This window comes from Diutina rugosa (assembly GCF_008704595.1).
Source record: "Diutina rugosa strain CBS 613 chromosome Unknown scaffold22_size185052, whole genome shotgun sequence".
Classification (NCBI taxonomy): Eukaryota; Fungi; Ascomycota; class Pichiomycetes; order Serinales; family Debaryomycetaceae; genus Diutina; species Diutina rugosa.
The window spans coordinates 130516-155827 of NW_022995115.1; the positions used below are offsets into that span (position 1 = coordinate 130516).

At 42.8% G+C, this 25312-nt stretch overlaps 12 protein-coding genes across 12 annotated transcripts; 4 read left to right on the plus strand and 8 right to left on the minus strand. All coding sequences in view use genetic code 12, as the record gives it.

The window, feature by feature from the left end:
- Window positions 1–125: 125 nt before the first annotated feature.
- On the minus strand, window positions 126–2954 carry DIURU_002154 (uncharacterized protein; the record flags this gene model as incomplete). The annotated part of the gene is made up of 1 exon (XM_034154775.1): window positions 126–2954. The coding sequence occupies one exon, from the start codon at window positions 2952–2954 to the stop codon at window positions 126–128; it is 2829 nt and encodes a 942-aa protein (XP_034013077.1).
- Window positions 2955–3363: 409 nt separating this feature from the next.
- GPA2 (guanine nucleotide-binding protein subunit alpha) lies at window positions 3364–4575 on the plus strand (the record flags this gene model as incomplete). Its single annotated transcript, XM_034154776.1, has 1 exon — window positions 3364–4575. One exon carries the CDS (start codon window positions 3364–3366, stop codon window positions 4573–4575), a length of 1212 nt encoding a protein of 403 aa, XP_034013078.1.
- Window positions 4576–4730: 155 nt separating this feature from the next.
- DIURU_002156 (uncharacterized protein) lies at window positions 4731–6416 on the minus strand (the record flags this gene model as incomplete). Its single annotated transcript, XM_034154777.1, has 1 exon — window positions 4731–6416. The coding sequence occupies one exon, from the start codon at window positions 6414–6416 to the stop codon at window positions 4731–4733; it is 1686 nt and encodes a 561-aa protein (XP_034013079.1).
- Window positions 6417–7050: 634 nt separating this feature from the next.
- DIURU_002157 (deoxyhypusine synthase) lies at window positions 7051–8178 on the minus strand (the record flags this gene model as incomplete). The annotated part of the gene is made up of 1 exon (XM_034154778.1): window positions 7051–8178. One exon carries the CDS (start codon window positions 8176–8178, stop codon window positions 7051–7053), a length of 1128 nt encoding a protein of 375 aa, XP_034013080.1.
- A 1862-nt stretch (window positions 8179–10040) lies between these two features.
- On the plus strand, window positions 10041–11225 carry CDC11 (septin; the record flags this gene model as incomplete). The annotated part of the gene is made up of 1 exon (XM_034154779.1): window positions 10041–11225. The coding sequence occupies one exon, from the start codon at window positions 10041–10043 to the stop codon at window positions 11223–11225; it is 1185 nt and encodes a 394-aa protein (XP_034013081.1).
- Window positions 11226–11259: 34 nt separating this feature from the next.
- On the minus strand, window positions 11260–12174 carry DIURU_002159 (coatomer subunit epsilon; the record flags this gene model as incomplete). The annotated part of the gene is made up of 1 exon (XM_034154780.1): window positions 11260–12174. The coding sequence occupies one exon, from the start codon at window positions 12172–12174 to the stop codon at window positions 11260–11262; it is 915 nt and encodes a 304-aa protein (XP_034013082.1).
- A 99-nt stretch (window positions 12175–12273) lies between these two features.
- Window positions 12274–12969, minus strand: DIURU_002160 (PUP1 family protein; the record flags this gene model as incomplete). The annotated part of the gene is made up of 1 exon (XM_034154782.1): window positions 12274–12969. One exon carries the CDS (start codon window positions 12967–12969, stop codon window positions 12274–12276), a length of 696 nt encoding a protein of 231 aa, XP_034013083.1.
- Window positions 12970–13387: 418 nt separating this feature from the next.
- On the minus strand, window positions 13388–15586 carry THS1 (threonine--tRNA ligase; the record flags this gene model as incomplete). Its single annotated transcript, XM_034154783.1, has 1 exon — window positions 13388–15586. The coding sequence occupies one exon, from the start codon at window positions 15584–15586 to the stop codon at window positions 13388–13390; it is 2199 nt and encodes a 732-aa protein (XP_034013084.1).
- Window positions 15587–16212: 626 nt separating this feature from the next.
- On the plus strand, window positions 16213–16590 carry DIURU_002162 (RidA family protein; the record flags this gene model as incomplete). The annotated part of the gene is made up of 1 exon (XM_034154784.1): window positions 16213–16590. The coding sequence occupies one exon, from the start codon at window positions 16213–16215 to the stop codon at window positions 16588–16590; it is 378 nt and encodes a 125-aa protein (XP_034013085.1).
- Window positions 16591–16698: 108 nt separating this feature from the next.
- CAP1 (DNA-binding transcription factor) lies at window positions 16699–18039 on the minus strand (the record flags this gene model as incomplete). Its single annotated transcript, XM_034154785.1, has 1 exon — window positions 16699–18039. The coding sequence occupies one exon, from the start codon at window positions 18037–18039 to the stop codon at window positions 16699–16701; it is 1341 nt and encodes a 446-aa protein (XP_034013086.1).
- A 774-nt stretch (window positions 18040–18813) lies between these two features.
- On the plus strand, window positions 18814–21096 carry DIURU_002164 (uncharacterized protein; the record flags this gene model as incomplete). The annotated part of the gene is made up of 1 exon (XM_034154786.1): window positions 18814–21096. The coding sequence occupies one exon, from the start codon at window positions 18814–18816 to the stop codon at window positions 21094–21096; it is 2283 nt and encodes a 760-aa protein (XP_034013087.1).
- A 39-nt stretch (window positions 21097–21135) lies between these two features.
- Window positions 21136–24867, minus strand: YCG1 (condensin subunit; the record flags this gene model as incomplete). Its single annotated transcript, XM_034154787.1, has 1 exon — window positions 21136–24867. The coding sequence occupies one exon, from the start codon at window positions 24865–24867 to the stop codon at window positions 21136–21138; it is 3732 nt and encodes a 1243-aa protein (XP_034013088.1).
- Window positions 24868–25312: the final 445 nt, after the last annotated feature.

The following is a 25312-nucleotide window of genomic DNA, read 5'->3' on the forward strand; positions in this document are numbered from 1 at the left end:
CTGGCAACTTCCAAAGTCGACACACTGAAGATACCCAAGCATAATCCTATTTCGCTGCTTGTTGAGCAACAGCGTTATCACCAACTGAGCGATAACTTACATGTGAGTTTATAGGCAAATGAATATTATGAATTGCATAAATCCAAAGCGTGCCGTATGTCTTCAGCTTGTTTTGCCAGAGGAGTTGATTGATCGATTTCATCTAGGATCGAGACCGCGCCTCCGATGATAGTTAGTATATCTGCAATCGTGTCATTAGCACAAGCACGAATGCGAGGCTGTCGATGATGAAGTAGGAAAACTAGCCTTTCCACCACTGTGGACCTTATGCCCTCATCCTTCACGAAGTATAATCTGCCAAAGAGGCGAATAGCAGCTTCCACTCTCATCCACTCGCGAGTATTTATATGTAAGTTGTAGACTTGCTTCAAAAGATTTCGCCAATCAAAGGTCTCGGGGATGGGTAATTGTGCCTCTAACAATCGTCTCCAAGTCGTGAGCGCAGAAACAACTCGGTTGGGAGGCTCAAAGCAGAATGTTTCGAGTTTCATTAGATAATGAAGAATATCCAATTGAAATTCAGACATGTACAAGTCAAAGAATCTCTTAAGGTTATCATTCACAGTCTCGGATGCCACCGACTGTCCTCCTATACTCATAACCATGCCTCTCCAAAACTCAGGCTTACTTCCGGCATCCATTTTGGGATATACCTCCCATATATCATTTGTTTGGAGTAAACGTTTTGCACATTTTGCTACACTGTCTATCGGTTCACCAGCCAACCGAAGCAAGCGACCTCGGATTGAATCCGAAATAGGAATATTGTCGTTCTCGAGTCTCGTTAAGATCGCCACGCGTAGCTTTTGGCCAACTTCTCCTTGAAGAGTCGTAGTGTAATCATCAAGCAAATTGATGAAATTAGGTTTCCAGGGTGAAACCGAACATATCGCCACTCGCACATCTATATTTACCTTAGTATCGAATGGCATTTCCATCACGTTTTCGATAATTGTTTCAGGTAATTCAGCTGCAAAGAAAGCTTCAGCAAAAGCAGGCAGGAGAGGTATCAAAGGGACAAGGTCAACTAACAAATGTTTAGGCATTCTGCAACACATATCCTTCATTAGCGTCCTGATCTCACGTGCAATTACTGAGGTCACTATCGACGTAATTACCTCACGGTCATATGTTCCTCTAAGCGTACACCAACTCACATATCCTGCTGCTTGCGAGATCGATTCTCCATCAAATTTGAACAGCTCCCCAAATATATCTATTGACTCATTAGGTTCAGACTTTCCCATTACTAGAAGTCCTTGACACAAACAGTAAAGGTTATCGTGATCAAAACGAATACGCTTCAACACCAGATCATCCCAAATGACGTAACCTGTAGCTATGCGTTGCTGATGCCAATCAACTTCCGGCTGCATTTTTTCAATTAACACATCCTGAAATGAATAGCCTTTAGACTCGAGGAGTGGAATCAACAGATACAGACTAGTTAACGTCAGGACTGCCAGGGTATTGAGCTCTTCGATAATCTCAATGACAATCTCGCCCGATTTGCTTGAGGAAACATGATCAAATATGCGTGGCCCAGCTCGTCCCAACATCTCCTGTATCACTGCAACGGCACCCCGACGAACCATCAAATCAGAGTCTGTCACGGCCACCTGAAGTAAATCCTTGAAAGCGTTCTTCAACAGTTTGCTCAGTATTTTTGATTGCTTTGCGGATCTGGAGATGGACCATAAAATAAAATTCAGTGCATCCCGTACTACTGTTCCAACGTTGGAACGAAAGAACCATCGTTCGAAATACAAGTATTTACGAGCAACTTCAATTACTCTTTCGGTCCATGTACTTGGTAGCAGATTTGCAAGTGTTAAAAACCCAAAGTACAATAATGATGCATGTAATTTTTGCACTGGGATAGTATCCTGCAATGAACCCGAGGGAATTTGAGAGTAAATATGCTGAATCAACTGATTTTGGTAGTTTATGGCTACCTTGCCAAGTTCTTGTGTGTACGAAGCAAGCCCTTTCGCCCACGCATACCGTGAGTTTTCATCAAAAGAATCCACTTCATGAAGGATATGTGTTAAGTCATTAGTAATTTCAGATACTGCCTCGAAGTTTTGTTGTCGAGTATAAATCACGGCCAATTGTGCGAGGATTCTTGTCCGGTAAAGTTGGAATAAGTTTGAATGTGCTTTTTCAAGGTCTAGCTTAATAATGCTGGAGACAATTAAACATAAATCTGCCGAAACAAACTCCTTTAACACTTGATTCATAACCATGTAATGGCCAACGACTGTATTCGGTCGGAACGACTGCCATTCTTCCACTAGATACGAAAGGTATATAGGGAGTAAACTTGCCATTGCATCGGACCGCCTAAGAAGTCGAGCCATCATTATCAGTATGATCTTTTGAATAGCCAGCCCCGGTGGGGCGTTGTTAATAATTGTAATTGAGGCATGATAGAGTTTGATCAAAGTGTTCTCTTTTGAAGTGGACAAGCTGAATGGCACCATTACCAAGTTGCATATCCACATAAGAGGAAGCACAAGGTTGTTGGGGGACGGCATGCTTATCACGTAACCCACAAGTTCTTCCAACTTATACACATCAGCATTAAAGTAAGGGATCATTGCCTGATATCCCCGCACATTTGCGAACGACACCAATATGGCACCAGTAGCTTCGATGACTTCATTTGTAGATGACAAGAGTGTATGCGCTCGTTCAAATGTGGCACATAGCAGATGAACATAACTCGCAAGATGCGGATCCAAAAGCAGAGGTTGAGGTTCGAATGCTGTAATGAAGCCTCGGAGCAAATTGGCAGACCTCAATGGGTCTTTTTCGATATTTTTGAGCTGAGTAATTATACTCTGATGGATTTCATTCGCTTCATGGGTGAGCTTCACTTGAGCTTCGCTCATACCTGTGTACTGCAACTTGAGCTCGCACTACAGATGCATTGAGACATGAAATGCTATCACTTAGTGAAGTTCTCGTAATCCGGAAACAACAGGTGAAGCGGTGTATTGAGAGAGTACAGCTATCTGAAGCTCGTTGCTTGATTACGCCAGCATCTTCGAATAGTCACAGATAAACTTCTTATTTTGAGTTATACGACACGCTTCTAGTGATAATTTTCGAATAAGGCATTGCACATCGCAACCTTCGACTTTGGATTGTTTATTCAACACATAGGTCAGAATCGTAAGAGCCTTTCACGAGTTTGCCTGTTTAACGTTCCCGACGCATCTTAGATCCATTCTCGTGTACTCGCGTTGTCGATTTCACTTTATACAGGCAACCACCTCACAACAACAAATCCTCGACACTATGGGGTTGTGCAGTTCAAAGGAGCCCAAACCCAGTACTCCTGCGGTGAATGGGGCTCCCAAAAGGCAGACGGCTCAACAGGAGGTGTCCAAGCCGGCGCAGACTACCGAAGTGACGCAACCCAAAGTTCCTGAGTCGACCGGTGCTGCTGAACGCTCAAGTGACAGCAGCAAGGAAATTAAAGTTTTACTTTTGGGCCTGGGCGAGCTGGGTAAGCTGACCATTGTCAAACAAATGAAGATTTTGCATCAAGGTGGCTATACTCGAGAAGAGCTAGTGGAATACACCCCCTTTGTCTACAAAAACGTGTTAGATTGCATCAAACTGGTCATTAATGCAATTATTGACTTGGAACCAGATTTGATTGCGAAGGATCTGGATCAACCAACTGGCCCGGGTACCCCACAACTTGATGGACTGATCATGCGTACACACGTTTTGAACTATGATGATTTAAACTCTATCCTAGGGTACGAAATTGCCATTGATTCTCAAGAGTCATTCTCACCTGCAATTGCAGCCAAGATAAAAAAATTATACTCTACTCCAGAAGTGATTCTGTTTATGAAACTAAACCAAGGCCGATTCTATCTTATTGATCTGACGCAATATTTTATGGCGAACATTGACCGGATTGCTGCTCAAGGCTATGTTCCTCTGACTGATGACATCTTAAGAACCCGTAAGAAGACATCAGGTATTTACGACTTTCACTTTCAAATGGGTCTGGGGCTCAAGATCCATATGTACGACGTGGGTGGTCAACGAAGTGAAAGAAAAAAGTGGATTCACTGTTTTGACAATGTTACGCTTATCATTTTTTGTGTTGCACTCTCCGAATATGATCAAGTTCTTCTCGAAGAAAACTCTCAGAATCGATTGGAGGAGCTGTTAACTCTTTTCGATTCCGTCGTTAACCTGCGTTGGTTTGCTAGAACTCTGATTGTTTTGTTCCTTAACAAAATTGACGTGTTTGCCGAGAAGTTGAAGTATTCACCACTAGAAAATCATTTCCCTGACTACACTGGTGGCGATAATATCAATAAGGCCGCCAAATATATCCTTTGGCGTTTCACTCAGAAGAATCGTTCACTGCTCAACATTTTTCCTCATGTCACACAAGCTACAGATACCCTGAATATTCAACTTGTGTTTGCTGCAGTCAAAGAAACAATCTTGGAGAATCTGCTTAAAGATAGTGGATTACTTTAAAGACTTAGCATATTTATTCACTTCCCGACGATGGATGCGTCACTTTTAGTTAATTTATGTATTGTATGGGCTCCCTTGCACGCAAGTTGACCTGTAATAGGCGCGAGCTACATACGCTTAAATGTATAAGAAGATGCTATATTGACATCACATCATTATTCGATGAGAGGACCAACTTGGGGATTAGTTGTTGCATTCAGGGTAGCTTTGTGTGACTCTTCTTTGTCCCGTCCGTCTTTCCGTTCTTCGGCATTAGAACCTTGAGTACGCCGTTTGCCACCTCGCCGACTGCGTCTTCCCAGCCCCTCACCTTCTTTCTTATCTAGTGACCCCCGGCGCAGTCCCTCAGTAGTTCTCGCATTCGTATCTCTCACGATGTCCGAATCCAGCACAGACTTCGCAGCCGGTTTGGTCGTTTGATCAGCACTCAGTTTGACCCCGCTTTTATCCAGGCGTTTCCGCTCATCACGGCGACGTCGAGATCGGTGATCTCGAGAATGAGAACTCGACAGAGATTGCTCCTTTTTGGGTTGATCATCGCTTGTCGTGCGCTCTGTAGATGTCCTTTCTTTTACCAGATCCTGCAGTTTTTCATTCACACGATCACGGTTACCTCGCGAGCGTCTCAGACCACCTCGACGATCGCCTCTACGTCGATTTTTATCCGCACTTATCTCAGTATTTGTACCTGCCAAACTACCTTTCGAAGAGTGTGGGGCCTTTGCGTCATTACCTGTGAGTTGGTCAGGTGGATCATTCTTGGGTGATGTGAGAGCTTCACTTATTGATGTGGATTCAACCGAGTTATCAACCTTAGGTATAGATGAGCGCTTTTCTTGAGCTTCCTTGTCTGATTCACGAGAATGTGATTTTGTAAGGTTGTCATATTCTCCGCATTCAAGTGATTTTCCATGAACACTATTCTCAGAATCAACAACTGGATTATGGTCTTCAGAAAGTGTAATTGATTCCTTTTGAATCGATGGTAATGAATCTGGTCCTTGCTCAGACAGTGACTGTTGGCTTTTATTATTGCCGGTATGTGACGGATGTTTTGAAAGAGATCTCTGCCCATCTCTTTTTAGGATTGCAATCAGTCCACGTCGTTCCAGTCCTCGCCGACCACGCCAGCGCTCTTGATAATTGCGTAAAATCTCTTTGGGATCTTCCCCTTCACCAACCGTTAAGGTAGTTGTTTCATTCACTTTAATCAATCGCTTTTGAATCTCTTTTTCCTTAGTAAGGGTGTCAACTGGTTTCGCCTCGCCGAAAGGATTAGGTTTCGGTTTCGGTTTCACTGGTTGGGGCGGCGGTGCCGTTGCTGTCGACAAACGTCTGTTCTGAACCGGCGCCTGATGGCCCAACGACCCCGCGCGTTCCCATCGATTGGAGTTAGATGCAACCTTCTGAGACAATGATGACAATTCATCAGCATGATCGGAGTTGAAGCGCATCGTATCTTGAAAATCGTTGAAATTAGCGGGGTCAATCATCACACGTTTACCCGGTTGATAGTAACAATCATGCCACTTGAGGACCTTTTGATAGTCTGCTGCTGAGCGCAATTCCACAAAGGCGACTTTTCGTATAACATTAGAAGTCAAGGGGGACAGCAGGGGGTCATAAACAACTTTGACTTTAACAACAGGGGTGTAACGCAGTTTGAACAAGTCTTCGATGAATGTGTCGTTCGCATCCGATGGTAATTGTAAAAGCTTCACAATGAATGGAGGTCCTTGAATGCTTGAAGGTACTGACCCACCCAGATACCCTTGGAAACCACCTCTATGTCCACCATAACCACCTCCGGAACCTCCGATTCTCACAGCGATCAGCGCCATATCGAAATCAGAGTCAGCCCAGCTGCCACCATAAGCTAATTGTTAGTATTTTCTTGCATAGCTCATTGAGAGCAATTGATCACTCATTATCACTTACAGTCGTCTTGGATGAATTCTTGCAAACTCAATTTCTTCTTCAGTGCTGTACATGTTAGTAAAATTCAATAATTGGATTCTTTGGGGTAATGGTTTGACATACACATTTGTTGGTCTGCGGCCACGCTCTCCTCACAAGAATTGTGAAGGTATGACAAGGGAGTGCATACAGGGACCGCGATCATGCAACATGTTAGAAATTTACTAGGCGTATGACTTGACGAAGTTATATGGCGCAATTGTGAGTGCTTGATGTCCTGAATAATCGATAGCTTAGGTGTAATCGATGAGTGAAAAACTGTCACGCATACTGTTGTGTCGATCTACAATCGTTCGCAAGTTTACAATCGCAAACGAGCTGCATTTCGCACTACCAGTTTCTCCGCGATCTCACTGGTACTAAGTCTGTTGATAAAAGGTTACAATGATTGCCATAAATCTTCATATTGTTTTTCAAAATTGTATATACAGGCCTCAAAGAGAGTATAGTACGAGAGAAAACTGCTTTTCCCTTGCTTTTTTCAACTGTTTTCTCACTTTAGTTCAGGGGACGTTCTTTTGCAAATGTAGCAGCCACGATTAACGGTAAAACAAGCAGTGCTTCGGCATAAACCTTAATCAGTTTAGCATCTGCCTTGATTTTACCCCAACTAACAGCTTCATCAGGACGAGCCCCGGCATCCGAACCGTCATATTCTTGGCCCGTGTTGATGTATACGGCATAGTCGGCACCATTACGCATCAAGCAAGCGTTGCAAATGTGGTGTTTGATGAGACCACCACCAAGAATGAGCATACCCGCCTGCGAAGCATCCATACTCATAGAATTAATCCGACGAATATCAGCAACAATGTCCAATCTCAACTGGTGGGGCAGCGCCTTGAAGGTGTGGAAGAATAACATGTCACCGATCGACCCATCTGTCAAAGCAGGGCAAAAGATGGGGATATCATTTTTGTAAGCCCAATACAAGACCGACGACTCATCGTTAATTTCCTTACCGAGACGAGCAATTAATTTTGAAGGGGTCCAGCAAGCGTCAGAGTTGTAGTCAAGAGCATCGTTGCCCAACTTCTGAAGAGCTTCTTGTTGCTCTTCTAGGCACTTATCTAAGATGGGGACAATCCACTCTTCAAATTTGCAGTAGTTGTCATTTGGAACCAACAAATTCCCGATTCTATTCATCCCTTTGTCTCTAAGACCTTTGCCGGGGAGAGTGAAATCGCCCATGTACGTAGGCGCTAAACATTTGATCAAGTCTTCTTCAACACCCCCAGCGGAAGCTACGATAGCCAGAACCTTTTTGTGCTGGACAAGGTAACGCAAAGTGTCTCTCAAGCCCAGCGAAATGAGATTAGAGGTGAAGCCCATGAAAATTGTAGTGCGTTGATATCCCTCATCATCGAAGGTTCCTTTCTGTTTGTGCTCCTCGAGCGTGTCACGGTGGACCCCCTTCCAACTAGTCATCTCATCGATGATCGAGCATGCCTGAGATAACGCCAGGGCCTGAAATCCCATATTGCGCATCAGGGAAATGAGATCCAGCGCCAGCATATTGTAAGCCGAATCTTTAGTGTAATCAATTCCACTAACTTCGACAAAATCATCTGGCACGGGCTCGGACTTGACTAACACGGCATCAGCTGCAATTGATGGCTTCGACATCTTAGGCGGTGTGAAAAGTATCTTCCGTGCGAATAAATTTGTCTAAAATACTCTTGGCGTGTTGTCAGTATATGATGGCAACAGAAAATAACAATAGGGGCATATCTGTAGCCATTTTATATTTGGTTGTAACGGAAGTTTTGTCGTTAGTTTGATATGTCTCGCTAAGCACTACGGACTATGTTATATTACCGGATTGCAAGTGTGGACAGAACTTACAGTCAGCCACTTGAAATTGCATTCCATCGAGTCATATTCGAAACTTGTAATAATTCTGATTAATGAGGAGGTTCATGGCAAGATGTTATTACTCACATTGTTGTCATCGATGGCGAAACTTGCGAAGAAAGCTTTGTACAACAAGCGACACAAAAAAAGTAATATCATAACACTCAAATACAACACGGTAAAGGCAATCCGAAGTTCTCGTTTGGCGGCCAAAAATTCTGCCTTCTTCTCACACATATCATTCCATATACGTATATTGAACAACCAAAATTAAAGCAAACAACAAGATGTTGCAATGTAGTACTAGCTTTGCAAGTTTGTATACTCGAATGGAGCGCTCTAGTAATTGGGATGTGTTGTCGGACTCCATTTTTCATGACAAAGGCATTCTGAGAGATTTAAATAGGGAGGGGTGTGAAACTTAAAAAATATTCCTATTTTCTTGTACTCTGGATGACACATTTGCAAAACAAAGCTTCAGTGAAACATACGTCATTGATGCTTAAGAGTTTTTCTACGTCGAAACTGGTTAATATATAGATACTCGGAACCTCTCCCCTCCAAAGATTCCGGCGCACCATCTCGCGCTTTCATTCCCCTCATTTCGATACGAGTAGCAACGTGGTAAAGTTGGGGATGATAAGTAAATTTGGCAGCTACTACACCACCTTTGATACAATATAAGTTAATGCACTCAAAAAAAACAGCAACACGTTTCGCTCAAATACTCCTCAATCTAGTTCTGAGAGACGAACACATCAAGATTTTGTATAGTCCAGTACAAAGCACCCATCACTAGGTGGTGATATTACGTGAAATCAAAGAAAACCAAGGCAGTGTTAGCATCTATCTTTGTGAAGGCTTTCTTCTAGACTTCCCGTCAACATTCTTCGGTATCTTCTAGAGGACATTTAGATGTTTACAAAAGGGTTTGGGTAGTTAGTGACCTCTGGTCTACAGTCATCTTCACCTACATGCCGTTAGATACATCAATCATGTTCCATTGGCCACCACACTTTCTTCGACTATAGGTACGGATTTAGACCTATTGTTTACTTCAAAAACAAATAAAGAAGAGAATTTAAAAAAGCATCATCAACACTTCGAGGTGAAAAATTCATACTTCAAGTAACTACCCCCAAATATCCTGATTTACGCTGCTGCAATTTGAGTCTAACCCCACATTCCCCGATGAAATCGTATAAAAGGAGTCAGCATTTCGTCTTTGATTACATATCACCTTAGTACCAGATAACAATCGCCCCCAGCATTGCTTTCGTGGGATTCGTAACGTTGGAGACACAGTATTTGCTGGTTGTGTATTCTACGTGGGACCAACCGCCTCATTCCGATTTCAGTCGCGTCGCAGCCTCGTCTAGGGAAAATACAGATCCTGTATATAGAAATTGCATTCTTAAGTGTACGTGTCGAACTGCGACTTGATCCAGAGAAGTAGCCATGATATATTGGTCACAATCATTTCTGCTCAACCAACATACTGCGTCTTCTTCACCGCTCCAGCATTTGCTTTATTTTAGTTCTTTGGTCGTATTTGAAGTAGCCCTTAAGTCTCGTCTAATGGATTTCACGCGATCCGCATTCTTTTCTACAAAACAAACACCATATCTATACTCATGGTCGAATCACCGATGTTAGCATCCAGTGCTTTACGGAAGCGCAAGATACTCAAGAAGTCGATCAACTTTTCCGTCATGATCATTGGCCAATCTGGTCTGGGGCGGCTGACACTTATCAACACTCTTTGTGGTGGTAATCAGATCGTACCAACATCTTCTACTGTCACTCAGGATCCCTTCACGAAAAAGTTGACACTCCGTCACGAAAACGTCGAACTTGAGGATAACGAGGGCCACAAAATTTCACTCAATATTATTGACACCCCCAATTTTGCCAGTTCAATCAATTGCGACGAAGACTTTAAGATCATTGTCGACTTCATTCGTCACCAATACGATGAAGTTTTATTAGAAGAACTGAGAGTAAAGAGAAATCCCAGATTCAAAGACGGCCGCATTCATGCTTTGATTTACATGATTAACCCGACTGGTCATGGCTTACTGGAGGTGGATGTCAAATTCATGTTGCACATCAACAACTTGGTCAATATCATTCCGATTATTTCCAAGGCTGACTCCCTTACACCACGGGAACTTGCGTTGAATAAGCAATTCATTCTCGAAGATTTGAATAATTACGGAATCAATTATTACAGATTCAATGAGTACGAGCACGAGCAAGATTACATCGATGACGAGATTATTGAGTACAACAAATACTTGAATCTGTTAATTCCATTTGCCGTCATTGGTGCTAACGAGTACCGAGAGCTGACCGAAGCTGATGACGACACACTTAAGTTGAGAGTACTCAACTCGAATTGGGCTAAGCCAATCAATGTTGAAAACAGTGACATTAATGACTTCACTATCTTGAAAAATGTCTTGTTGATCACCCATTTGAATGAGTTCAAAGAGTTGACGCACGATGTGATCTACGAGAACTACCGTACTGAAGCTTTGTCAGGTAAACAGTTTCAATATATTGGGGAAGGTGAGCGCGATCGGTCAGCTGCTCAGCCATTGGAAGAACCGCAAGACTCCAGCTATTTGGTGAAAGAGGAGCAAATCAAGTTAGAAGAAGAACGTTTGCGGAAATTCGAGGAACGCGTACATCAAGATTTGATCAATAAGCGTCGTGAATTGTTGGAGAAGGAGAACGAATTGAAGGAAATCGAGAAGAGATTGCTAGCTGAAGGGTTGAAACTTAACGAGGATGGCGAGGTAGTCGAAGCAAACTAGTATATGAAATTTATGTTATGCCAATTCATTGTATTTAAGCGTATTTCACTGCTATATCATCAAACAATTTGCTCTTCTCCTCGAGGTCCGTCAACCTACGATGACCTTCTTGGACCTGACGCAATTTAGTCAACAAATCAGGTACATTCGATCCAAAGTTCACTAGGTAATCATAAGCAATTTGGTTGGCGACAAAATCGCCCGTCACCTCAGGGTGAATGGACTCAATTTGAGACAACAACTCCGTAGCTTCTGGATAGTGTTGCAACTGCAAAGTAAGAACAAATAACACATTGAGAATTCTGAACTTCAGTTGATTGTCATCCTCAAAATCCGTCGATAACAATTCATCGTAAAAGTAAAACGAATTATTGATGTTCTCGGACTCTCCTCGTAACGCGTTGATCCACGATTCAATAACGGAGTAGACAATGTCGTCACTCATGTTGAACTTTTTGAGCTCATTGAATGTTTTGTTGGCCGCAACTAGATCAATTTGCACAAGATGCAACTGCACTAGCAAAAGATAAGGCTCGAATTCGGGAGTTCCCTTGGCGATATAACCGTTCAATATTTTTGTCGCCTGTTCAAAGTCTTTTTCATATTTGACCAAATAAAGTGCAGTGAGTACCGCTTCCAACTCGAACAGTGCTTCCTTCACGTCATCAAAATACGTCAGACTGTCAGTACCAAAAGAAGACAAGTCGTTGTAGGCTTCCAACAATTGGAAGAACCCATCATTATCAGGAAATCTTGATTTACCTGATGAAATCAATTGGCTGGCATCTTCTCCAAGGGCAATCGTCAGTCTTATTTGGAACTCGAGAACTTTGAGCTGGTTTTCAGCTGAGAAAGAGTCAAGCAAGTAGTTCTTCACTCGATTATGCTGGTTGGTGTAAAATTCATTGCGTATGGAGTACAATTCTCCCGAATCGGTGAAGGCGTCCATATCGTTGAGCCAATACGTGTTCTTGTGCGCAGCATTTGGGCGCGCGACAAAAAACAGCTTACTGCAAGTTATGAATACATTCGTACGAAAGCTATACACTTAGTTGTCCTGATTCTTGGGTCTAGACGCTTGCGTGACATCAACACCAGCATTTGCTCTAATCATATCCCATTGACTAGGGACATTGGGGTGCAAAGCATTGGCAAAGTGTTGACCGCCCTTAGTAATCCCTTCATGAATGTTTTCTCTAGTGAAACTTCTAGGATCTCTGACTTGGTACAGCGCATCAACTGCGGTACGTTTGAAGTACATGTAAAACATACCAGCTTGGCGGTAATCCATGGAGTCCCAAACTCGGCGCTCAACAGGGTCGCTAATGGCCTCTCTCTTGTTGTTAAAGGTATACTTCCCAACAACTTGAGCCAGCACTAACAAAGTTGCCAAACCAATGAAGAACCCTAAGAAGGGTCTTCTAATCATCGAGTTTAACGGGTTGGGCACTTTCTTAAAACCTCCATCGGTAGTGGGCACAATGGTGGGAGGGTATTTCGGACCCCACAAGTGATAGTAAATGGTTGGAGTGAAAAAGCCAACGGTGGCAAGACCGTAGGAAATGAAGGAGGTTTTCTTGAGAACTGGCTTCAATTGGTCAGCTATTTCATCACGCTCTCTTGGGCTAAGCTCTTGGTCGGCGTCATAAAACCGACATGCAGCATCAAATTGCTGAGGAGAGAGCTTGGCCTTGAGAGGATTCTCGTTCAATGCAGCTTGTCTCACTGATTCCCTGTCAGACATGGATAATTATTCGCGGGAAGAGGATTTGATGTGAGCATTTATATTTCAAGGACGCATACGCAGGGAGCAGCAATCGAAGCCCGAGGCAGTGACGCATGCAATTGGAGAGAATGGGAAACGAGGAATGTTGAATAACAAAAATAAATACAGAACCATGGCAATACCAATTTTGTCTACAATTGATTTGGAGATGGGGTCTTAATTCGCTTCCGAACTTTCCGATACTAGTCGACGCACATTACTGTGCTGCTTGCGCGGTAAGGAATAGTCCTGCGTGTCGCACTGGAGACCAATTGGGACCATTAGAATAATTTTCAACAAATTGCGCGTGCGACGATTCACATACTAATTCATTTAGCTGAACACATGGTGTCGTTGTCTTTTAACAAACCTCAAAAACTCTTACTAAATACGCCTCCTAATTCAATACATTATCCGATCTCTTTTCTTCTCTCAACTTGATCAATTGTTGAACGACAGTGTCAAAAGGCACAGCGGCGCCCTTTCCTTGTTCTTCAGGGATATCACGATTTCTAATGTTGACCGAGTTATTCTTTTGTTCGTCATCACCAACGATGAAAATAAAGTTGTACTTGAGCAATTGACCCGATCTGACCTTCTTGGGCAAGGTGTTCCCTGAAACATCGACGTCACAATAGAAGAAGTACTTGTCATTCAATTCCTTCTGCAAAGTTTGAGCATAATCATAGAACTTAGGGCCAATTGGGACAATCAAGATTTGTCTAGGAGAAAGCCAGAATGGCCACTTACCCTTGAAATGTTCCGTCAAAATGGCCGTCATTCTTTCGACCGAACCCAAAATGGCACGGTGGATCATAACGGGACGATGGACTTGACCCTTCTCGTTGGTCTCACCCTTGAATTCCAATTCAAATCTGTTAGGCAATTGGAAATCCAATTGGATGGTGGCGCATTGGAACCACCGGTTGAGAGCATCAGAAATCATAATGTCAATCTTGGGCCCGTAGAAAGCACCGTCACCGGGGTTCAATTCCCACTTGCCTTCGCCCAAGAACTTGTTAAGTGCACCTTCCAATTTGGCTTCAGCGGCATTCCAAGTTTCTAAGTCACCCACGTACTTTTCGGGACGAGTAGACAATTCCATTTTGAAGTCAAAACCGAAGATGCCATAAACCTTTTGCAAGAAATCGAACACACCAGCAATTTCATCACCGATTTGATCTTGGGTACAGAAAATATGAGCATCATCTTGTTGGAATCGACGAACACGAGTCAATCCAGAAAGAGCACCAGAAAATTCATTACGATGGATAACACCGAAATCAGCCACACGCCAGGGCAATTCACGATAAGATCTTTCACGGGATTTGAAAATCATGCAGTGACCAGGACAGTTCATAGGCTTAAGACCGAAAGTTTCCTTTTCAACTTCAAAGGTAAACATGTTCTCCTTATAGTTTCCCCAATGACCAGAGGTTTCCCACAACTTAGAGTTGTACATATTGGGAGTAATGACCTCTTCATAGCCACGAGTTTTGTACTCCTTACGTAACATTTCACAAAGCGTGTTGTAGATACGGGTACCATGAGGCAACCAGAACGCCGAACCAGGTGACATGTCATTGAAGAAAAATAACTCTTGCTCACGACCGATTTTACGGTGATCACGCTCGGCAGCTTCCTGCAAGAACTTAAGGTGTGCTTGCATCAATTTCTTGTCAGGGAACGAAATACCGTACACACGTTGAAGTGAGTCGTTCGTAGCATCACCAAGGAAATAAGATGAAGAATTCTTCAAAACCTTGAATGCCTTGATTTTACCCGAGTGAGGAATGTGAGGACCAACACAAAGATCAATCAAGGGACCACATCTATAAACGGTGGTCGAAGTCCCATCGGGAATCTTGTCTTGGATGAATTTGACTTTGTACTTGTTGTAATGGAACATCTTGAGCAATTCTTCCTTGGTCATTTCCAATCTTTCGAACTTTTGCTTTTCCTTGATTGCTTTAGTGGCGACTTGTTCCAAATTAGAAAAGTCACTTTGAGCCACCGTGGTTTCACCATTGTTGATCAGCATGTCATAGAAAAACCCGTCATCAGTCGGGGGACCATGCGACAAGTGACAACCGTAATGGCATTCGCAAGCTTCACCTAAGATGTGAGCTGAAGAGTGCCAGAAAACACTCCGCCCTTCAGGATGCTCGAAATCTAATAATTCCAACTCGGCATCACCCTCCAAAGGACGAGGCAAATCCCACAATTGGCCATTGACCTTGGCAATCACCATGCGATCAGCAAACCCAGACCCGATCTCCTTGGCAATATCCAAAGGAGAAGTTTCCCATGCGGTACCAACCTTCATGGTTCCATCCTTAAGCGTGATATTGATAGCCTTTCTTTCTTTAGACGCGATTTCAGCGTCGTACTTCGCCTTGAGTTCATCAAACATCTTGATACGCTCATCGATGAATTCAGGTTGGGGATCCAAAAAGAGAGGTTGCTTAGGCCCCGCTTCCTTTTTCTTCTCCTTTTTGGGCTTGGCTTCTTTGTTGGGACCCTTTTTGATGTCCGCAGCAGAGGCTTCGGCTGCTTTTTCAGCAGCCAGGAGCTTTTCAACCTCAGGTAACGACATTGAAGTGGATAGTGAAGAGCGAAAAATTCAACACGCCATCACAAAAGCGCGTCAATGGAATATGCAAAGTTGAGATGAAAAGAGACTTTCTTACGACAGCTGAACCATTAAGTTAATCGGTTAGAATTTGGATTTTTTTTGATCAAAATGAATATACCTGAGTGAAAGAACTTTGTTCAGTTGTAAGATTCAAAATTTTATGTAAGCGGATCGAAAGAGTATTATTCGCGATTGGAATCGATTGAGTCACAAGTCAAAACTTTTTCAACGTCCATGATGACAAACCTTCGCTAGATGCTAATATCACAATTCTATAAACATTATGAAAACAATTTCCAAGGGTGGTTCCTTTCAATACAATATTTTCATGATGGCGTATTGTAAACGTGGATCAATGAGATCGCTCCACGGCTGAGAGCCTGATTAGGGTATATGACATTTTCAGCATTGACAGTGGAATGGTTATCATTTTTGGGTATCAATCCACAGTCAACCTTCGATATTTAACGGTTAGGCTGTTGCCAATTCTAGTATGTAATTCCGTCTATAACATTTGTGGGGGTGCTCGATACAGTACTACATAAAAGCGGTATAAATAGCTTCATGTATCCCTTGAAAATTCAAACATGCAGCAAGTCACTTGGAACCAAATTGGAGTGAAGGAAGGGAACAAATTATTGTCGCCTGCTTATAAGTCCAATGGGCTTGTTTTTACACTGGGTAACGTTGGGAACGATGGGAGCGGACAATTCCCTACTGATGTTGCTGAGCAAACGGAACTAGCAATTGCAAACTTGGCCAACACTTTGAAGAACCTGAACTCGGGCTTGGACAAGGTGTTGAAAGTTTTGCTCTTCATTTCAAATGGCGATGACGCCAGCAAAGTGAATGAGGTGTACAGCAAATACTTTCCCCACCAACCTGCGAGATCCTGCGTTATTGTACAGTTCCCCAACAAGTCAATCAAAGTTGAATTGGAATGTGTTGCCGAGGAAAATAATTAGCAAGCCATATTGCTTGACACAGTGATACGCTCTACAGTTAATATAAAACGGAATTTCCATATCTAAATGATATGTCAACGTATTAAACCGTTCCCGTATATTCATAATTCATAATCCCCGTCTCATTGCCAGCTGTTCGATAAAATAGTTCACGTCATTTTGATTGACGACGACGCCTTTTTCTGAGCACTTGGCTTTAGCCTTGAGCTCACTACATAAACCGTCAATATCAAGTTCTGAGTACTTGGGATGCAGAGTGATACGCTCCCATATTTCACTGCATTGCATACGTTTTGGCAGAGCTGGCACCATAGCTTCATCGGCGGAATTCTCACTGATCAGAGACTTGACAAACTCATTAAAGCTGAAATTGATATTCACCTCCTTATTAGAGCCGGGCGTCGCCCCCAGACCAATTGTAATTGGAGTAGTTTGAGAGTTTGGTGTCGTCTCCATTGTTCCGCTGCCCAAGGGATCATAGATCAGCTCCTGATTAGTCAAGAGATCAAAAGTTTCGTCGTGAACCGGTTTTTCAAATTCGGGAATAGGAGCAACCGGATCTTTGAACGCAAGATTCATATCAAAATTCGCGTCGTTCAAAAACGAGAGAGGGTCACCCGACAGCACGGCCAAAAATGCTTCCGTTGAAGTCTCCTCAGCTTCTTGAGGTGTGACCAAAGCGGAGAACGGAGATGAATATTCAAACTGCTTGTCTTTGGGCAAAGGGGATTCCTTTGTACCACAAGCTTCATTAAGTTTAGTACAGAAAGTGTTGACTTGTTCATCGAAATTAGCAGCAACATCTAAGTTCTCTGTGGTCAAGTTCAAGCTGCTAGAAGCATTTGCAGTGTTATTTGCAGGTGTCATCTTGAAAAAATCAGTCTCGAGATTTTCTAGGGCATTGTCCTTCTCTGGTTGCCATGAATATTCCGCAGTAAAATCTGGCAGTTTCCGTTGAGATTCCAGTAGTGATAAATGATCACTTTTTGCCAGTGATGATATCAGTGAACCGTTACGCTGTGGTGACATGGATGTCTGGGAATTCTTCAAATGGATTGGCGATACTTCTGGGAAATGAGGGACATAGCCACCAGTTTGCGGATGACTCAAGCGACCAACGGATGTCGGAAGATTCAAATCACTAAAATCTGCGTTGCCGCGATAGCGAGCCAACTCCAGCTTTAAAACTTCAATTTGAGCTCTTAAGAAATCGCCTTCAGTGGCGGCACGCACGTTTTCTGTCTCTAGCAACTTGACCTTTTCTTCCAAGTCCTTCATTTTCTTCTCCTTACGTTCTCGATAAGCCCTTTGAGCAGCACGATTTTGAGCGGTACGCTTCAGCTTGGGTTCGGTATCGATAGGTTTGCGTCCTGGTTTAGCATGAGCCTTTTTGTCGGGAGGCCCTCCAGAAGGCAGGACCTCAGAAATGCTCCGCTTGACCTCACTCATCTTCGGTGGCAAACTCACTAGTGCTGAATTAGTCACACCTGGAAATTTTGTTCGCGGAGTTTAGGGAGTGATTCACGTAAGCATCCCTATACAGGATAACAATCGAGCTAATTCTAATTTCTTTTCCAGACTGAAAAAGCACCACGTCGTTATCATGAAAATGACGGGAGATGGAATGTGTACACGGCTGTGACTATCTACTAAAAGATACAAGTTTTCTTACAGGTGCGCGGTGATCCTCACTGGAGTACAGTTTGAATTACTAATCAACTGCGAGCAGCTTGGAGTACATATAATGCATGCCCGATGTTTTCGAGTAAAGCGAGATTGTCGTCTATTTCAAGTTCCTTGTGGTTCCATTCGTTATGTGTTTAGAGGTCGATCAGTGTTGAATAATCGATTTATCGCGTCGAGTATGCTTTTCTTGCAATAGATCTTAATACTCTATGCACATGTAGTCTATGAGTTCAAAAAAGAATTATCATGTCTGTAATATCCCGGTGTCGTTTAACATCTATTGTAAAAGCAGTCAAATGGAATCTAACCAAACCTATATGCTATTTGTATAGCATTGCAGTATGCTAACCTCATATTGGTAATGTTCTGTATCAGTTCATGAAGCGTGTCCTTTTTGAAGGCGGTTTTGATTTGAGTGAAATCTATATATATTCATAATGGACATTGATCAAAAGCGTATATTATCGAAGCGATGATGTTCATGCGGCTCACTCGAGGCTTGACCGCGATCGCGCGGCCATCGTAACTCTCTCCGAGATGGAAGACTTGGTGGACATCACCGATGAGCTCTTCAAATCTCTCGAGGGGCTATCTGAAAATAAGGTGGTTCAAAGTCCGTTATTCAATTTGCTTGAAGGTACAAGAGCGATTGAAATTTCGAATCCCAACCTTGATACTGGCTTGATCGAGGTTGATGTTGACGACGTCAGCTTCGACCCTCTGGCGCCTCAGCATGTTGACTCTGTTATTGGAGTCATGAACAGGTTGTTGATTGGATACATGCTGTGGCTCAACAACCTGTCGCTTCCTTTGACAATATTGTCATGTCGATATGTCCAAACGTTGTTGCAAAACTACACTTCAAACGGTGGCACTCTTCTGCAAAGATGCAGTTTGGTGGATTCAAGGTTGGCACCTCAAATCAAGGACAGCCAATCACTCGAATATGGATTAGTGCATAAGGTTTTGAAGCCATTTTTGATGGCCATGGCCAGATTTGTGGGATTTACCTTACTGGTAGCCATGGAAGTGCTTTATGAAGAAGAGGATATCACAACACGTAATATGAATTTAAACTATCTCCAAAATGAAGCAATTGAGGTAGTATTGTTTGAACTTGACACTGCGAAAGCTTGGTTGTCAACTCAAAATTTGGAGAAACACGATTTCGATGTACTACAAACAAATTTGAACATGGCTGGCTATTTACTCAAACTCGAAACACTTCTAGGGCTACGCTTAAACGCGTTTGTTCCTAATGCATCCCAATTCAACCTTCCCTTTTTGGACCAAGCTGTGGAGGTTGCAAGCAGTTTGAATTTCCAGGGTGAAAAAGTTCCATCGGGACTGTTCTCAAAGTTCATACAGTTGGACATGGACAATCGTAATATTCCCCTGGAGCTTTATGCAATAGACGCCTCAAATGCTAAGCAGGAATACATCACAACTTTCAAACAAATCAAGGAATTTGTTAGTTCGGCTTCCCAAATTGCAAATGTTGCCCAATTCCTCAATTACATGCGTTATGATATCACGGCTTCTAGCACCAAATATAATGCTCTTGTTAAGGGTATCGTCAAACTATTCATTATTCGAGATGATAGACTGATTTTAGGGTCTCTGCTTCATTTAGACGGATATGTTGGACAAGCAATTGAGTCCCTTGTGGGCGTTAATACTGTCATTCTTAAACCCATCAATGCTGCCAGCTTGAAGGTTGAAACGGCTCTTTTGGTCCAAAAGAAAATCGCACAACTCAAAACCGACCTCGAATCGACCATATATTACAATTTGTTGATCTATGGGAACAATCCTTGTAGACAGCAACAGTTACGCAATAAGGGTTTAGTTATTTGGGACACCTTGCAAATCAATAGTGAAACACTTGAGAGTGAGTTATTTGTTCTTGGCATTGGGGATGAGCTCACTACTGGGGAGGCACTGTTGGCAGTGTCACTGTTTATCTTCCACACGAAATTGTCGGAAATGCTTCTCTTGTTAATCAATGGTATTGACTTGGAGCTTTACAAGGATTATGAGTTGTTCTTAATTTATTGGTACGCGCTGTATTTAAGTCAACTTTTGCTCGATTTGGACCTGGGCCGCATATGCAATATAATTGAAGGTAAGATCAACTTTATCACCCACACCTTACCAAAGAGATTGAAGAAACTTAAAGGTGAGAAAAAGCAAAAGCTTCGAGATCAGCATGCGCATCTTGTGGAGCACGTATTGCCTAAACTCGAAAAAACCTTGCGGTACCACCGAAACTACACATTGGTTAAATTGAAAGCTTACTGTCTTATGTTTGAGGCTGTTAAGTCGATGTTGATGATTTACCACTACATTGGTGCAACTAATTTCTTGGAGTCAGCATCCAAGTCGCTCACTTCATTTGAGAATTATTTCAACTTGCGCCTCAAGCCCTGGCTGAGTATAGGGGTTCCGCAATTGCCAACCTTTGAACAGTACAAAAGATCATTAAACTGTCCTCACGTGCCCAATGTTGATTATGCCAACGAGGCTATAAGTGCCACAATCCTCAAATTCAACTCTTCGAAAAAACTTTTTAAAGAATTGCAGAAGACGTTAATGGAAGATGCTGAAGTGAAACTGAACTTCTTGGAATCATCTGCCGGTTATGCCCAAAGGCTGTGTGAAGAACTTATTAAAACGCTGATTGTGTACGCTCTTAACCTTACAGAGCTTAAAAGCAAACTTCACTTGGGCTCCAAGAGTGCTGGGTACCGAATGAAGATCAATCCCGGGGATCACAAATTTTTCCCTTACATCAATGTTGAAAGTAGCTCGACTAAATAAAAACCCTTACATATATTAATCGTTACACTCGTTAGACAACTAGATATTATACTCAACATTTTCTTCGGCCTCCAACAACTCGTCAATCTCCTTCAATGATTCATCAACGGTCAGTTTGCTAGCTGCAGCATGTGAAGGTTCGCTGACTGTCTTGGCATCGACATGCTCGATTTTAGAGCTGCTACTGTCATGAACAGATGGCTCTGGTGTTGTCGAAGTTGCTCGACTTGTGATCATGCTCGATCCTCTAGTGGATGGTTGTGTCGCATGAAGCATAACCAGATGCTCATGTGCTGCAATTATCATACCTTCAAAAATCTCAAAATTGCGCCAAGTCGACTTGTCGAGATAAAATTCAGGTTGGTCTTTGCGACTCAAAAGTAGCTCTTTTGTTTCCCGTATAGCCGACAACAAGCCTTCGAGCTCGGTTGGTTGAAGCGACAGTGAAATCAGCATTCTCATCAAGTTGGATAGAATCGCTCTTTTAACAACCCTGGGGGTATTTTGCTCAACAGCTTGTAAAAAGTATATAGCTTGCCAAATGTGGGCCATCAGCAGTTCCACTTCCTTTGTTTTCACATTTACCAAGTTATTGGGATCGCACCAGTAGATGAGTTGTTGAACGACATTGGAAGCAGGAATCACGCTGTCGCTCAGATTTGCGTCCAGCGATGCAAATAATCGGAAAAGACAATCACCCAGCACCAGAGCAACTCTGATTTGGTGGCTGGGGTGTGAAAAGGCATATACCGGTATACAAAACGCAAGCACTTGCTTCAATTCATCATTCTCCACAATACGATTATCGAAGAAACAAAGCAAGACTGACTCGAAAAGCTCTTTTTCTGAAGTCGTTGCATACTCACCCTGGCCAACAAATAAATCAGCCAAAAGCAATTTGCATAGGCCTTCCGCCACTGTACATTGCAATTTGGGATAACGATAAGAATTCAACGTTTTGTGGAACATACGCGCAAATTGGAATATATGCTCTGAGGCAACAACACTTAACCCATGTGTTGCAAATATATCAACCATCATTTGAATTGCAATCAAACACACCTCTTGGCCGTACCGGTGCATTGCTTTTATGAATGTGAACAACGCGTTCGTCGCAATATTAGCTGAGATGAGTCCATATAGCCCCAAGCATCGAAGACCCAAAGTATGTAGGAGATACTTATCCCGCTGTTGTAAAGCGTAATTAACAATACCGTAATAAAAGGATTCTAACAGGGGATTATTCACAAGAGGCTCCTCCACAATTTCTAATACATGTTGAATCATTTGAAGACATTGGATCACCACTTCATCGGGAGGATTCTTAGGGGCAATCCTTCGTTTTTTGTGTTGAACTTGTGAATCATCCTCCAGTATCTCCTCTGCCTCGTCATCATCCTCCATAACCAGCATCGCCGAGTGGAATTCCTCATCTTCATCGTCCCACGAATCACGGATATCAGTTATGATTTCCGTAGCCAACTGCACAAAATCTTTTTCGTTGATTGAAAGTCTGTGAATCACTTGGAAAGCCGCTTTCACAAGACCGTTGCTTAAGTTGTCATTGGTTAAGCATTGTCTCATCAACAGCATCATCTCACGTCTCGCGAGCTCATCCGAAAAATCATAGTTCTTAGCAACATCTAAGAGTTGCTCGATGATAAATTCCAAATCTTTTATGTTGGCTTCAAGTTCGGTCGTTTCCTTGGGCTTTTCGAGGAGTATATTGTATTTCTGCTCTGAGAAAGAATCAGTTAGGCGAATAGCTTCCTCATGAATCTCCTTGAGTCTCAAACCATGAGCATTCAAATCCTTTACTTCTTTTCGCATACTTTTGGCTTTGTCTTTCAACTGTTTGTATGTTTTCGTCAAATCAGCCTTGGACATGCCTCTGAGCAGCTTTTTGAAATCGGAAAGTTGCTTGTCCTCGGTTGTAGCATCGTGGTTTGATTGGTTAGCGTCGCTATCTTCTTCTTCTTCTCCGAATTCTTCGTCATCTTCGTCACTTACTTCTGCATCCTCATCGTTGTCGTTAAAATCACCATCATCACCATCATCTTCCTCTTCGTCTTCATCTTCGACTTCATCTTCTTCGTCTTCATCTTCGACTTCATCTTCTTCGTCTTCATCTTCTTCTTCTTTGTCTTCATCTCCATCTTCGTCCATAAATGAATTATGAGATTTATTCAAAAGGATTTCTTTGCCTTCTTCGTCCTCATCTTCTTCTTTTTCTTTTTCCTCTTCCTCTTTTTCCTCTTCCTCTTCTTCCTCTTCTTCGTCCTCTTCGGTGTCCCTTCCGGACGCTTCCGCGCCAGCGTTGTGGCCTTTCCCTGAGTGGTTCACTCTTCTCAGTTTGGTCCGTTTCGAAGTGACTTTTGAAGCTCGGCTTGATTGATGACTTTCTCGCCTTTCCATTTGAGTCAAGCGCAATTTCAAGACTTCAAGTTGAGGTTTGAGGTTTCGAAAATCAGGGAATGCCCTAAGCTTTTTGTCCAAAACTTCCATATCGTGGCCACTTTCAACGGTTAAATTTTGATTATGGAAAATTTGGTTGTCAATCTCGCGAAGCCTTGACTCATACTCTCGCAATGATCCTGTCAGAGTAGTATTGTCATCTAACATCTGCCGCCGCAAAGATAGATAACGCCCTAGCGTTTCCAGTAACTCAACGGCGTCAGGGAATTTTTGATCAATGATTTCGTGTAGATTCTTGTTGCTGCAAAAATCGTAATACACGCGAAAGAAGAAGGCATGCTCAATTCCAAGATGCTGAAGGAACTCACGATCCATCGTTCTAGTAGGAATTAACTCCGGACGTGTCTCAAAAATACCTCGAAGTACCCGCTCTGCGACCTCACTGCAGTCTGGGCGTAGCTGAGATAAGAGCTCAAATATATCTCCATTGCAAGAGGCAAGAAAACCATTGACTAATAAGTTTATCGTTGCGCCTTTCACGGTTTCATCTCGATCGTTCAACCCGCTCATCAAAAGCTGCTCAGTTTGCTTTTCATCAAGGCTGGTAAGGCCCAAGTCACGAACAACGCGAGAAAACACAAGTCGTCGATTAACAGAAGATATGTCTCGAGATCGAGCTAGCAAAGATGGTAATGTAGAACTATCCTTGTCCAAGTTCAAAAGCACAGCGCGTCTAACTTCAGCGGATTCGTCACAGAGTAAAGTTAACAAATGCTTCTTTGCATCACCAATAGAGCCATCGTCGCCTTCACCTTGAAACCTCAGTAAGGCTTCGACAGCTTGGATTCTCACAATGCTTTCTTTGTCCTGGGTTTTTTCGATGAGTGTATCGTACAATGTGATGAAAGTTTCCGAGTCGATTTCACCTAATGATCTCACAGTGTGGGCAATCGTTTGTACAACTCGGTACCGGACATACTTGTCTCTCGAATGAGCACCACGGATCAAATGCAGCATCAAATAGTTGACCATTTGGACCAGATCATGGGAGTCCTCATCACGACTTAACTCGCCAACAAACTGACCCACAAACTTGATGATTCGATCAGCACTCTTTTCCCCTCGCTTGCAAGGAAGTACGTAGTTTATAAGCTGTGTGAAGAAGTGTATAAACTGACTTGTCGCTGAAAGCTCCTGCAGTTTTCGCCACAAATGCTTCAAAACCACAATGAGCTTGCGATGTCCCAGCGCATTGGCTTGTGCATCATTGAATACATGTCTCATCACAGACTTAATCTCCGCAGGATCGGAGATTGCATCGATCGACAGTTTGGTCGGTCGATTTGTGGTGGGCATGGGTGTGGAAATGTGTTTGTAAACAGACGCGTGCGAGTTGAGTGATAGAGACGCAGCTTCATAAGGAGCGAAAAAAAAACAGTCACCAGTAATCATTCGAAAGAGTAATAAGAACGTGAAGAAGCAAAAACGTGAACTGTGCGGGAATCGAACCCACTTCGCTTGCTTGGAAGGCAAGAGTGTTACCAGTACACCAACAGTCCTGCACAAATGAACTGTGCGGGAATCGAACCCACTTCGCTTGCTTGGAAGGCAAGAGTGTTACCAGTACACCAACAGTCCTTATGCAGAACAAAATTAAAATTTAGACTTGAGAGCATCAGGATTATGCGACTTGTGAGTTTCGCATGAAATTCACTTATATTAAGCTACGGGGGGATACAATAGCTTTTCCAAACAGAATTGAGGTTTCTGCATCGGTACAATTAAAGAAAAACCTACAATT